Source organism: Canis lupus, chromosome 12 (assembly GCF_011100685.1).
Source record: "Canis lupus familiaris isolate Mischka breed German Shepherd chromosome 12, alternate assembly UU_Cfam_GSD_1.0, whole genome shotgun sequence".
Lineage (NCBI taxonomy): Eukaryota > Metazoa > Chordata > Mammalia > Carnivora > Canidae > Canis > Canis lupus.
Genome location: NC_049233.1, coordinates 17,629,999 through 17,642,770, shown reverse-complemented (window position 1 = coordinate 17,642,770; position 12,772 = coordinate 17,629,999). Strand labels below are relative to the sequence as shown.

General features: G+C 40.8%; 1 protein-coding gene across 1 annotated transcript; it reads right to left on the bottom strand.

Annotated features, from left to right (window-relative positions):
• Positions 1 to 209: 209 nt before the first annotated feature.
• On the bottom strand, positions 210 to 1,670 carry C12H6orf141 (chromosome 12 C6orf141 homolog; the record flags this gene model as incomplete). The annotated part of the gene is made up of 1 exon (XM_038553376.1): positions 210 to 1,670. A coding segment is annotated over one exon (411 nt), but the record flags the coding sequence as incomplete, so codon positions are not given.
• Positions 1,671 to 12,772: the final 11,102 nt, after the last annotated feature.

The following is a 12,772-nucleotide window of genomic DNA, read 5'->3' as shown; positions in this document are numbered from 1 at the left end:
CTCTCAACTGAAAATAAAGATCCAAGAGGGAGGAGTGAGGTAGGGGGCACTGTTCAACAGTCTACTCTTCAAAAGCCAGCATCCATTTGTTTTGTTAATTCTCGAAGTAACCAAATACTTCTTCAACAGTGCATAGGTCAAGCAGTTCGTCTCTATAGGGAATGCTTTGCTCCTCACAGATCTCCAAATCAGACCACACTACTCAAGAATCAATAAAAGTGATGTTTAATAAAAAAGAGGAACAAATAGATTTATTTCAATAGCACCAGAAGAGACTTGTATTTTCAATCCAGTTTTGAATACAAATGTTATTAATAAGAAACAGCAGTAACATATACAAAATATTTTATGGCAAACTCTACATTATCTACCTTTAGATCAGATTTATCTGCCATATTTAAAACATTAAAATAAATAAAAACCAGGTAAAAAGCATTTTTACTAAACTATATACTTTGGGGGTAGTAAATCCCCTTTAAATTAAGGCATTTAACCTTCAAAGCTGGGTCTTCTGTTCTCTCCCTCTTCTTTTTCCACTTTTTTTTTTTCTAAAACTTAATAAAAAAAAGGAAAATGTGCACATCAGGGGAAAGTAAAAAGGAAAGGTTTTCTTTACTTGATGCCTTAATTTTCTCATTTCTTTTTACTTTCTTTTTCAGCTTTAAAACAAGCCCCTCTCTCCATCTACTCCCCACCCCCTTTGCAGAGAGCAGCCCTCAAACTTGACTTCTGATTTTAGGTCTTAAAGAGCGCGGGGGAGGCAGGCAAGAGGTGCACTGAGAGGTACTTCAAAGTGAGAATCAACAATCGACTTTCGTATTTCAAAAGGCCCACATTTTACCAACGTGAAAACCCCTTTCCTTCCCCTCTTCCCACGACTTAGGGCCCCAGGCCGTCACAATATATTCAAGACACAAAGGAGGGAGGTATGGTGTGGCTCACAGTTCCGCCTTCGGTGCGGGCTGTGGGCTGTGGGCTGTGGGGTGTCATCCGCCTCCCTGCAGCGCTGCCCCGGCCTCTTGAAAGGTCCTCGCTGTCCTTTAATTACAGGTCGGTGCTCCAGGAGCAGCATTTTCCTAAGGAGCCTCGCTCGTCCACTAGCCCGCAACACTCCTCCGGTTCCTCTTCCCTGTGTCCTATCCTTGGGCGGTCCAGTCCCAGGGGGCTGCGAGGTGGCCTCTGCGAGCGCGGCCGGGGGCGCCTCCCCCGAAGCTGGGAGAGCCCGGGGGTCCCCGCAGCCCTGCGCCCCACAGCCCGCCTCACTCCCTGCCGGTGCGGAAAGTGATCGCGGTCACGGAGCGCTCCTGGGTCCGGGCGGCCGCGAGGCCCTTGGTCCACGCGGTCCACAGGACTTCCTCGGTCGCCTGGTAGTCCACGATCCTCACCAGCACCGACCTGGGGGGCGCTCCGGAGCGGGGCGCGCCTCCGCCGCCGCGGGGAACCCGCTCGCAGTCGGGGTCCCGGGCGGCTCCGGCCGCCGGGCAAAGGTCCTCCCCGCCGGCCTCTCCTGCCCTTGCAGAGTCCCCTGGAGTCCCCAGCCACCTCTCTGGGTGCAGAAGGAACAGCACCTTCTCTCGGATCCAGGGCTCACAGTCCAGCCCGTCTGCGGCCGGGAGGGTCTCGGGGGAGCCGCCGGGGGAGCCGCCCAGGCCTCCGCCCGCGCCCGCGCCCGCCCCCCCGCCGCCGCCGCCGCCGCCGGACTCCCCGCGCCCGGAGACGACCTGTCGCGCCCCGGGATGCACGGAGCGGCGGCGGCATTCGCAGCGCGGCGGGGCCACGAGGGCCCCTGCCCGGCAGGCGGCTCGCTCATCCGGGGCTCCTGCCGGCCGTTCCCGCAGCAAAGTCCCGCTGAGCTCGGGAGGGCGCCCGACCCCGCGGCGGGGGGTGTGGCTCCCGGGCGCCCTGCCGGCCCCGCCCCCTGCCCCGGGCGCCCCGGGGCCCTCCACCTCCACCTCCGCCTCCGCCTCCGCCTTCTTCTTCTTCTTCTTTTTTTTTTTTGGCCTTTTTATTTATTTTTCTTTTTTAAGATTTTATTTGTTTATTTATTCATGAGAGACACACAGAGAGGCAGGGACACAGGCAGAGGGAGAAGCAGGCCCCCTGCGGGGACCCCTATGGGGGACTCGATCCGCAGACGGAGAATCAGGACCTGAGCCTAAAGCGGGTCCTCAACTGCTGAGCCAGGTGTCCCTCTTCCTAGCCTTTGACTTGCTTATTTTTATTTTGTTTAAAAGATTTATTTATTCATGAGAGACAGAGAGACAGAGAGAGGCAGAGACACAGGCAGAGCGAGAAGCAGGCTCCATGCAGGGAGCCCCATGAGGGACTCGATCTGGGGTCTCCAGGATCATGCCCTGGGCCAAAGGCAGGCGCTAAACCGCTGGGCCCCCCGGGCTGCCCCTTTCTAACGTTTTAAAGTGTCCCCACCCCCCATCACTCCTGTTTCTCCTTCTCACTCTCGCCCCTGGGCTTGCTGCTTTTGTCCTGTTTCTCATGCTATGTGCCCTCTTACATCTCAGCTCCGGTTACCACCTTCTGTCCCCCAACTCCCCCCCATCCCCCAGCAAAAGGCAAAAGCCGTCCTCACACATGCGTCCCCCCTGAAGTGCCCTCTCCTTTCCTGGGGTGCGCCTCCCCGGTGAAGGAACAAGGAAGTTTTCTGGTTTTGTTTTAATTATCAGATTTAATCAATTCTTGTGAAAAGGGTTTCATGTCCGGTCCAAATCTATCCCCACCGTGCTGCCAGAATTATCGAATGTAGATCTAGGGAGCAGACCTTGAGAAAACAGCTTTTAGTTTGTTTGTTCTTCCTTTGAGATGCCACGATCTGTGGGACGGTGGTTGTTTCTGTCTTCATATTGGTTTAAAATCAATGCTGACCCCAGGAAGGGGTTTAGTGCTTTGGATTGAACAGAAACAAAACAAAAAGAGGTTGTTAAATGAATGTCTTCAGGATTTAAAATTCCGTATTCACCTAGTTTTTTTTTTTTTTTTTTTTTTTTTTTTAATGTACCCCCTCGGGGCCACTTGGTGGCTCAGTGGTTGAGCCTCTGTCTTGGGCTCAGGTCCTGATCCTGGGGTCCTGGATCAAGTCACCCATTGGGCTCCAGGCATGAAGCCTGCTTCTCCCTCTGCCTATGTCTGTGTGTGTGTGTGTGTGTGTGTGTGTATGTGTCTCATGAATACGTAAATAAAATCTTAAAAAAAAATTACCCCTTCACTCCTTCACCCCCTTTCTCTTTAACCCGAGCAATTAAAAAAAAAAAAGTATGTATTCCAAATTTGAGGCTGGAGGAGCATGCATCTCTGTGTGGACCTCCAGAGTCTACTCCTTGGTGGGCACACTGACACAACTAATCTTTGGCCAGGGTGAAAGGAGAAAAGTAGCTAATGGGAAAAAAATGGAGAGCTTCGTTTGTGTTTGCCACCCCATCCTTAGTAACAGGTGCTTGTTTTACTAGAAAACAGTCGCTGTTTCCCTATCTACTTTAGAAAAATGACTGCAATGGTGGAAATTTCTACCCATATATGAAAGACCAAATAGCGTGGTGAAAGTGTTATTTTGGAAAGAGGAGTCCTTCTGATGTATGCCAAGTCATTCAAATATATATTAAGGTGGCTCGGTGGTTGAGTGTCTGCCTTCAGCTCAGGGCATGATCCTGGAGTCCCGGGATTGAGTCCCACATCAGGCTCCCTGCATGGAGCCTGCTTCTCCCTTTGCCTATGTCTCTGTCTCTCTCTCTGTGTCTCATGAATAAATAAATAAAATTTTAAAAAAAAACCACACACAAATATATATTAGTGTTGAAGGAGTGAGAAAATCCAGGTCAGATCTGGCTGAGATGAGATGCCTGACCTCGGGCTGATTACTGCTAAATAACACAATTTTTGAGTGTTTTAGACGAGAATTGTCCTAAGCACTCTGTATATTTAAATTCATTTTTTCTTCACAACAAGCTAAGCCAGTGGTCTCCTTGAGAACCTTGAGGAACAGAGAGGTTAAGTTTTTGTCCAAGGTCAAGCACTGATAAACAATGGAGCCAGAATTCTAACATGTTTCAATGCTTCCTCCTATTTCTAGTTATTCCTATTTTAAGCTTATGACTTCATGTTCTTTTCTGTTCATTTACTTAACCAGTAATATCTGAGTATGTGGTAAATGTCAGCCAATGTTCTAGGTGATGGGGACATCTGGGGGAATGAGCCAAATTGCTCGTCCTCTTGAGGTTTTCATTTTTCAAACCCTATGTCCAAAAGTAGGATAAAATACCTTTAATGTACACTAAAATCACCTGAGGATCGATGCCTTAAACTGCTAAAAGAGTCTGTTCTTATAGAATTGGGGTTGCACTCAGAATATGGATTTTGAGCAAGCCCCCCCCCCCCCCCCCAGTAATTCTGATGCTAGTGGTCCATGGACAGTATTAGGAGAAATATTACCAAAAATCTACATAGATAAACCCTAGCCTTTTTTTTTTTTTTTTTTTTTTTACTGTTTTCAAAGTGGCAGTAACACTGCATTTTCCTTCCTTGCAGGAATAGAGGGAATTTCAAAAAAGGTGTCTGTATTCTGAGGGAAGTGTAATATAAACCATAAAATTTATTACTTTAAATTTTTATTTTATTATGATTATGATTATTTTGCCTCTGGAGATTGGGTGAAGGGCTCGAGTGCGACTGTGGAATGAGGAAAACCTATGTGCTGAGAAATGAAACTGCTCACCCATCATGTAGCACCTGAATTTCTAGATGTCAAAAAGTTGTATATTAATGCATAAAAGAAATGCACCGGAAGTGCAGAATAAATTAAACTTCAAAGAGATCAAATCTAAGAAGTTTATAAAACAGAGAAACAGCCATTGTGCCTCCAGGATAGTGGTGCTTGGTCTGCTTTAATATCTCAAAGTGCCTAAAAGACTAAAGTGAACCCATTTACTTCCTCTCTGAATTGCCTACAACACTTGCAAATATGCAGCCATTAAGGGGTAGTGAAACAATTTATATACCTGGGGTCTGAAAAGTGATTCAGATTCTATATCTAGTAAGGTCAAAAGCTTGTCACTAATAGGCCAGTCTCCCAGGGACCAGCTGCTCTCATTTGGCTGATTGGATTCAGAAGTTATTTTAAATACTAATAATTTAGTATCACTGTCAATATTCTAGTACCTCTGCCTTTAGAAAGTATGCCCTCATTCTCAGGCCTAACCCCTAATGTGTCTGTGTCAGGAGATAGGGTCTTTAGGAAGTAAGTAGAGTTAAATAAAGTCATAAGGGTGGGGTCTGATAGGACTGCCACCCTCCCCACTTCGCATGTGAGGACACAGCAAGACGTGGCCATCTGCAAGTCAGGAAGAGAGCTCTGACTCAGAACCTGACCATGCTGGCACCCCAATCTTGGACTTTCAGCCTCCAGGACTGAGAAATTAAATTTCTGTAGTTAAGCCACTCAGTCTATGGTATTTTGTTACGGTAATCTGAACTGACTAATATACCAACTTTAAATGATTTAAAGGTAATAAGCTTTATCACAAGGATACTGTTATTACGAAGAGCTCACAGATTTGCTGGGAAAGCAGGAGAACCCACTTTGAAATGGATAAGGATCCAAGCTGTTGCAGAGGGATAGGAAGTTGACACTGTAAGAGCAGATTCCATTGCTGGATTGAATGAACAACTCTCTCACTTGTCCTTGTGGCATTTATTCAGGAGTCAGATTCTCACAAGCATCCAACTGACTGAGTTTATGCAACTTACCCCTTGACAATGTAGGACAGTAAAAGGAAAGATACAGTCAAAGAAGATTTGGGGGCCCTTTCAGCTCCTACAGTGGAAAAGCAAACAGCTAGTCTTACCACCTAACAAAACTGTACAGTAGGGAGAGCTAATACTCCTATAAAGAAGACAGGGTGTAATTAAGAAGAGGTAAAAAAAAAAAAAAATCTACCACACTATTATAAACAGAATTTGGATGTAAGAGTGACCAATAGGGCACTCTGGATAAGACAACATTATGAGCAATGGTGCAATGGTATATATGGCAGTGTATGTAGAGAGTAGTTTTCTTCTTGATATTTCTCAGAAGTCTAAAATACTCTGTGACTTTATTCCCATGGCTTCAACTGCAACTTGTACACTAACGATTCTCAAATTTATATCTCTTTTATACGCCATGACACTTCCAAACTTGTGGTAGATTGTATTATTGCCTCAAATTATTTACTTCTTTTTCCTGAAAGAGGATCTTATTTCCTGGCTTATTTACCATAGGACTTGCAATGCTCCCTCTGTGGGAGTACTCTTTCCTACCCCACTGATGCTGACTTAGGCCATGTGACTTGTATGGAATATAAACTGATGTGGTGTCAGATGCATCTGAGCAAAAACTTGGAGTCACTGCAAGGCTGGCTCTGGGCACGCCCCTGATGAGGGCTGCTGTCTCAGGTATGATCAAAGAATGAAGACAACCAACATGACAGAGATTCAGCTGATATGTATTCTAAGCAAGAAACAAACTTTTGTTATATATAAGAAAAAAATGGGGGTTTGTTTCTTAACACAGTCTAACCGAGTGAAATATGTTTCTCTTCAGTTTTCTATTGGATGTACCTTCTGAATGTTCCATGGTTCCAAAATATCTAAAATTGAACCCCTCATTTATTCTCTTAAATCAGCTCCTTTTCTCTGTTCCTTATTTATTTATTTATTTATTTATTTATTTATTTATTTATTTTTATTTATTTATTTATGAGAGACACAGAGAAAGGCAGTCTCCATGCAGGGAGCCCGATGTGGGCCTCGATCCCAGGACTCCAGGATCCCACCCTGAGCTGGAGGCAGAGGCCCAACTGCTGAGCCACCCAGGCGTCCCTCTCTGTTCCTTATTTCAAAGATTAGTAAGACTGGTGATTCTATTATCTTTATTTTCCCTCAGAAGCTACCCCCTGGCCCCACATACCTAATATTTAACCTAGTGTTGCAGATGCCACCTTTTTTCTTTCTGTTTCTTCCTCTCCAATCCCTGAAGCTACAAAAATGAAGTCAGACTCTTAGGCGTGGCATAAAAGATCTTCATAATCCTACCTGGCCTATCACTGTATACAGTTGAGTGAATAAAAAAAAGAACGAACAAGCAAGCTGCTCAAATGAACACAAAGCATAGGTTTGAGAATAATGTGAGGTTATTCTATATAAATAAAATCCAGCCTGGACCCTGAAAACTATCAGCCTTTTTTTAAAAAGAGACTTCAATGCTACTTCCTTTGAAAGCTTAAATTCTCATGACCTGGAGAACTTAGACAATGCAAAGAAGATCACACTGGACTGAGTCAGGAGACTTTGGTGAGTCTCCCAATGTCTCCAATCCTATAGGTATAAATTTATACCTGAAGGTATAAATAAGGTCCATCCCACCTTCTCAAGGCTGCTGTGGAGGTCAAATCAAAGGATTCTTCTGGTAACATTCTGAAAATTATGAAGCCTGAGAAATATATTCTAAAAAATTAATTCCGGTATAGTAAACATAATGTATTACTTTCGGTGTACAATATAGTGATCCAATAATTCTGTACATTCTTCAGTGCTCATTAAGATAAATGTGTTCTTTAATCCCCAACGCTTATTTCACCCATCCCCTACCCACCCTTCCTCTGATAACCATCAGTTTGTTCTCTATAGTTAAGAGTCTATTTCTTGGTTTCTCTCTTTTTTTTTTTTTTTGGTCATTTGTTTCTTAAATTCTACATATGAATGAAATATGGCATTTGTCTTTCTCTGACTGACATATTTTGCTTAGCATTATACTCTTTAGATCCATCCATGTTGCTGCAAATGGCAAGATCTCATTTATTTTTATTTTTTATTTTTTTTATGGCTGAGTAATAATCTATCATCTATATATACCACAAGTTCATCCATTCATCTATGGATGAACAATTGGGCTGTATCCAGATCTTGGCTATTGTAAATAATGCTGCAATAAACATAGGGGAGCATATATGTTTTCCAATTAGTTTTTTTGTATTCTTTGTGTAAATACCCATTAATGGAATTACTGAATCATATGGTAATTCTATTTTTAAATTTTTGAGGATCATCCATACTGTCTTTTGCAGTTGCTGTACCAGGTTGCATTCCCACTGACAGTAGATGAGAGTTACCTTTTCTCCACATCCTCACCAAACACTTGTTTCTTGTGTTGTTGATTTTAACCATTTTGACAGTGTGAAGTGGTATCTCATTCTGGTTGCTTTGCATTTCCCTGATGAAAAGTGATGTTGAATATCTTTTCATGTGTCTGTTGACCATCTGTAAGTCTTCTTTGGAGAAATGACTGTTCATGTTTTCTGCCTATTTTTAATTGGATTTTTTTTACATTAAGTTGTATAATTTCTGTATATATTTTGGATACTAACCTTTTTATCTGATATATCGTGTGCAAATAATCTCCCATTCAGTAGATTGTCCTTTAGTTTTGTTGATTCTTTCCTTCGTTGTGCAAAAGCTTTTTATTTTGATATGGTCCCAATAGTTTATTTTTGCTTTTGTTTCCCTTGCCTCAGAAGACATATCTAGAAAAATGTTACTATGGCCAATTTCAGAGAAATTATTGCCTATGCTCTCTTCCAGGATTTGTATGGTTTCAGATATTGGATTTGGGTCTGAAAAATATTTTTAATTTAAGTTTTTAAAGTTCATTTTTGTTTTTTAGAACTGGGAACCTACAGCAAAGTTTTTAATGAGGTCTGCAGGAAAAGATGCAAAAGTCAAGGACTGGAGCTAGGGAATGAGAACCAGATTTGTTATCCTGGAATAGAGGAGCAAATGTTGGTAGTTATAAATGGGGGGTCGTGGGGATGAGAAAGAGACAGAATGAGAATGTGGCAATTGTGTGAATATCAAGCAGCTTAGCCCAGGGGGCTGAGATAAAATGGAAACTGAGGCAAAGTTTTAGAAATGAGATATTTGTTTTAAATTTTGAGTTATCAATATTTGTGTTCCTGGAAGAAGAAGAAAGAGACTTAAATTTGCTTAATATGTAGCCCAGACTAATTTGCTATATATATTTTAAAATTTTATATTATGTATATACTTAAATAAAACATTTATGCATATCATCTTTTCACTCTGTAGAGAGGTGTTGACCCCTAAATGATGTTGGCCAAGTATTTTGAAATTTGGAGTTAAAAGATGGAGCATAGCAGGTTTGTCAGTTAACTGCAAGCTGACTCATGTAGCTCTGAGCAGTAGCTATTTAAAAGAGATTTTGAAATTGCAATTCGGTGTCATATGCCTGCATCAACCACAGTTTTAAAGTATATTCATCATCATTCTCTCCTGTCAGAGATCAAGATATAAGACTTAGTTAGCCCTTTCATTGAGTATGAGTAAGTAACTTATTAAACAGGAAACTGAATCATTAGTGAATGAGTCAGCATTTAATGATGATAATGAAGAACTCATGTTCTTTGGCATATATCCATCTTGAGCATAAACAAAAGTTGACCTGTTAGATAGTAACATGTAGTTTCTTCCAGAGATAATTTATTTTTTTTTTTAATTTTTATTTATTTATGATAGTCACAGAGAGAGAGAGAGAGAGGCAGAGACACAGGCAGAGGGAGAAGCAGGCTCCATGCACCGGGAGCCCGACGTGGGATTCGATCCCAGGTCTCCAGGATCACGCCCTGGGCCAAAGGCAGGCGCTAAACTGCTGCGCCACCCAGGGATCCCCAGAGATAATTTAATCTTTGACTCAATATGTGTGAATTAAATATTTATGAATTATTTCAAATAAAATTATCACTTGGGTTAGTAGATTAAAGGCCATGATCTTAACACCCAATCTTGATTAGGTAAAAATCAAAACTTAAGGGGAAGGGAGTTTTTCTTCCCATTACATTATTATATTAACTAATGTACATGTGATCTGGGTAAGGGTATGACAGCTGTGGAAATCCTCAGTATTTTACATCCAGAAAGACTTCATTCTCCAAATATCTAGCTGTCATAATGTGCTACGTTATATCAACAAAGCAATGAGTGGGTAGAAAATATTGAGTCTCTTGCTTAGCAGGTCTGCAAACAAATTGATCTGGAATGTTCATGAACTCAAAAATACTGTTAGTAATAATCTCTCTTTTTCTGTTATACATACTTCATAGTTCACCTCTCAAGGGTAAGGCTTGCATAAAATGGTGAAGTAGCTCTTCTTCAGCTCTTCCATTAAGGATAATCTCATGTTTTATTTTCAGTGTCATAAATTCATTAAGAAGACATGAATTTTAGCCCATCTTCAGTTTTTTTTACATTAAATTAAAGTAATTGATTTATTTATAAAGATTTATTTATTTGAGAGAAAGAGCACTCATGGGATGCAGAGGGAGAAATAGAGAGATCCCCAAGCATATTCCATGCTGACCATGGAGCCTGATGTGGGGCTCCGTCTCGGGACCCTGAGGTCATGACCCTGAGATCGTGACCTGAGCTGAAACCAAGAGTCAGCTGCTCAACCTCAACCAGCTGTGCCACCCAGGTGCCCTGACCCTTTTTCAGTTTAATACTCCTGACAGCTATCCTTTCCTCTGACCATGCTTTGTGTCTTTTCTACCTTTTCTCTGCACTTTCTCTTCCTTTTTTTTTTTTTTTTTTGTTCTTTTTTTTGTTTGCTTGTTTTTGTCTTTTATGCAGCTCCTTCTTGACTTTCTAATGTGATATAGAGCAGAATTGAAGAGTGTGAGTGGTGGAGTTACCTCCTTGGATTAGTTCCTACCCCTATCACATATTAGCTGCAGGGCTTTAGGCAGCATACTTACCCTTCTTTTGCCTTTCTTACTCACCTGAAAAGTGAGATAGGAATAGCACCAACCTCCTGGGGTTGTTGTTGGGATTTGATTAGCCTATGTAAAGTCCCTGGAACAGAGCCTACCACTATTTCCTCAAGAATGAATGCAGGTAGGGATTTTCCTTATTTTGTTCACTGAAATTTAACTATCACTGCTATATCCCCACTACAAGAATGGTGCCTGATACCATTGTTGAATTAACTAGTTTTCTATTTTTATCATATTTATCCTTCTCTCCCTCCCCCTCCTTGGAGCCCTGCTTCCTCTTTCTTTCCTCATTGAGGACTCTGTTTCTACTTCCACATTCTTCGCCTCTCAGGTTTCTATCATCTACTGCTGACCTAAATTGTCAACTATGTCTGGTTTCAAGGTTTTTGAGTAGACTAAAACATTGCAAATTCAATATTTCTTAATAATTACTAGTCATGGATTTACCAATGAGAAGGTAAAGAAGAAATCCTTCATCAAGAAAAAAATGAGAATAATATAACATCTTCAGTGTAATATTTTACATTAAAATATTATATTTAAATTTGTGGTGACTTGTGTTTGTCATTTGTACAGTTTGAGCTCCCATAAATCTGCCACTTTTTACCAGTAGTTTTGATTCTAACACAAAAATAGTTGAAAGAACAGTTTAATAAACAGCAGCTTTACCCTTCATCTCAATTTACTAATAATCTTTTATCATATTTGATCTCTCTCTGAGCTAGATTTTTTTTTTACACATCTCAGGTTTATACATTGTTTAAAAAGGCAAAAGTATATACATGGGCTATATTCAGAGAAGCCTTGTCTCCATCCCATAAGTTATAGGTCACTTAAAAAAAAAGTTTCTGGTTTAATTTTCTTATGTTTCTGTTGGCAAAATAAGCAGAGGTCTTTGTTGATATATACTACTTTTCTTATTCTTTCCTGCTTGTGTGATATAAGTTGTAAATAGTCTCCCTAGTTTGTCATTTGTATTTTGACTATTTTTCAGATTTAAAAATTTTTCTTTTATTACTTCTGAATTGGAGTTCCTGAATTTCACAAGGTTTTTCTCACATCCAGGTCATAAAAAAGCTAAACCATATTTTCTTCTAGTATTTGTATGACTTTTCTTTTTAAAAGTCCATTTATTTATTTATTTCAGATTGGTTTGGAATTTATTCTGGTATAAGGTGTGAGGTATGAATCCAGTTTTATTTTAGATTTTTTTCAAATTGCTATCCAGTTGTTCCTTTAAATAAATTGTCATTTATTTAAAATTCCATCTTTACCTCAGTGATTTGAAATGTTATTTTTGGTCTTGTTTTAAACTTTCCTAGGTATGTGTGGTTATTTCTGGACCTTTATTTTTTTTCTGCCTTACTGTTCTGCGTAATCACATACCATTACTATACTATATAATCTTTATAGTGTTGTAATATTGGTGGGGTTAATCTACCCTTTAACTCTGTCTTTTCAGGATTTGTATTGCTCTTCTTATGTATTTGTTTTCCACATAAGCCCTAGAAAAAAATTGTCGCAGGGAACCTACTGAGCCGAAACAGAGCAAATGCAGCAAAAATTCTAATGAAACAACTAGACACAATTCAAGGGCTTGCTCTCTGGGAAATCATCTAGAACTAAACTCTGACATCTAGTGTTCACTGAAATCACTGCATGGTACTAACCCAATGTCTGATATTCCTATTACATTACAAGCAATGCTTTTTAACTTGTGTTTAAAACCTAGAGCATATTTTGCCTTGGAAAAATGTCAATCTGTAAGCAAAAGAGAAAGCTGAACATAAATCAGTAAGAAGAATACCCAGATGTTAGCTGTTCTTTTTCTGTAAACTTTTCCCACACAAGGGCAGGAATAAGAGGAAGTGAAAAAAAGATTCATTTAAGAGAAACAAAAAGTTCACTTAAGAAGTGAACAAAATTGGAACAGGTCTGAAGAC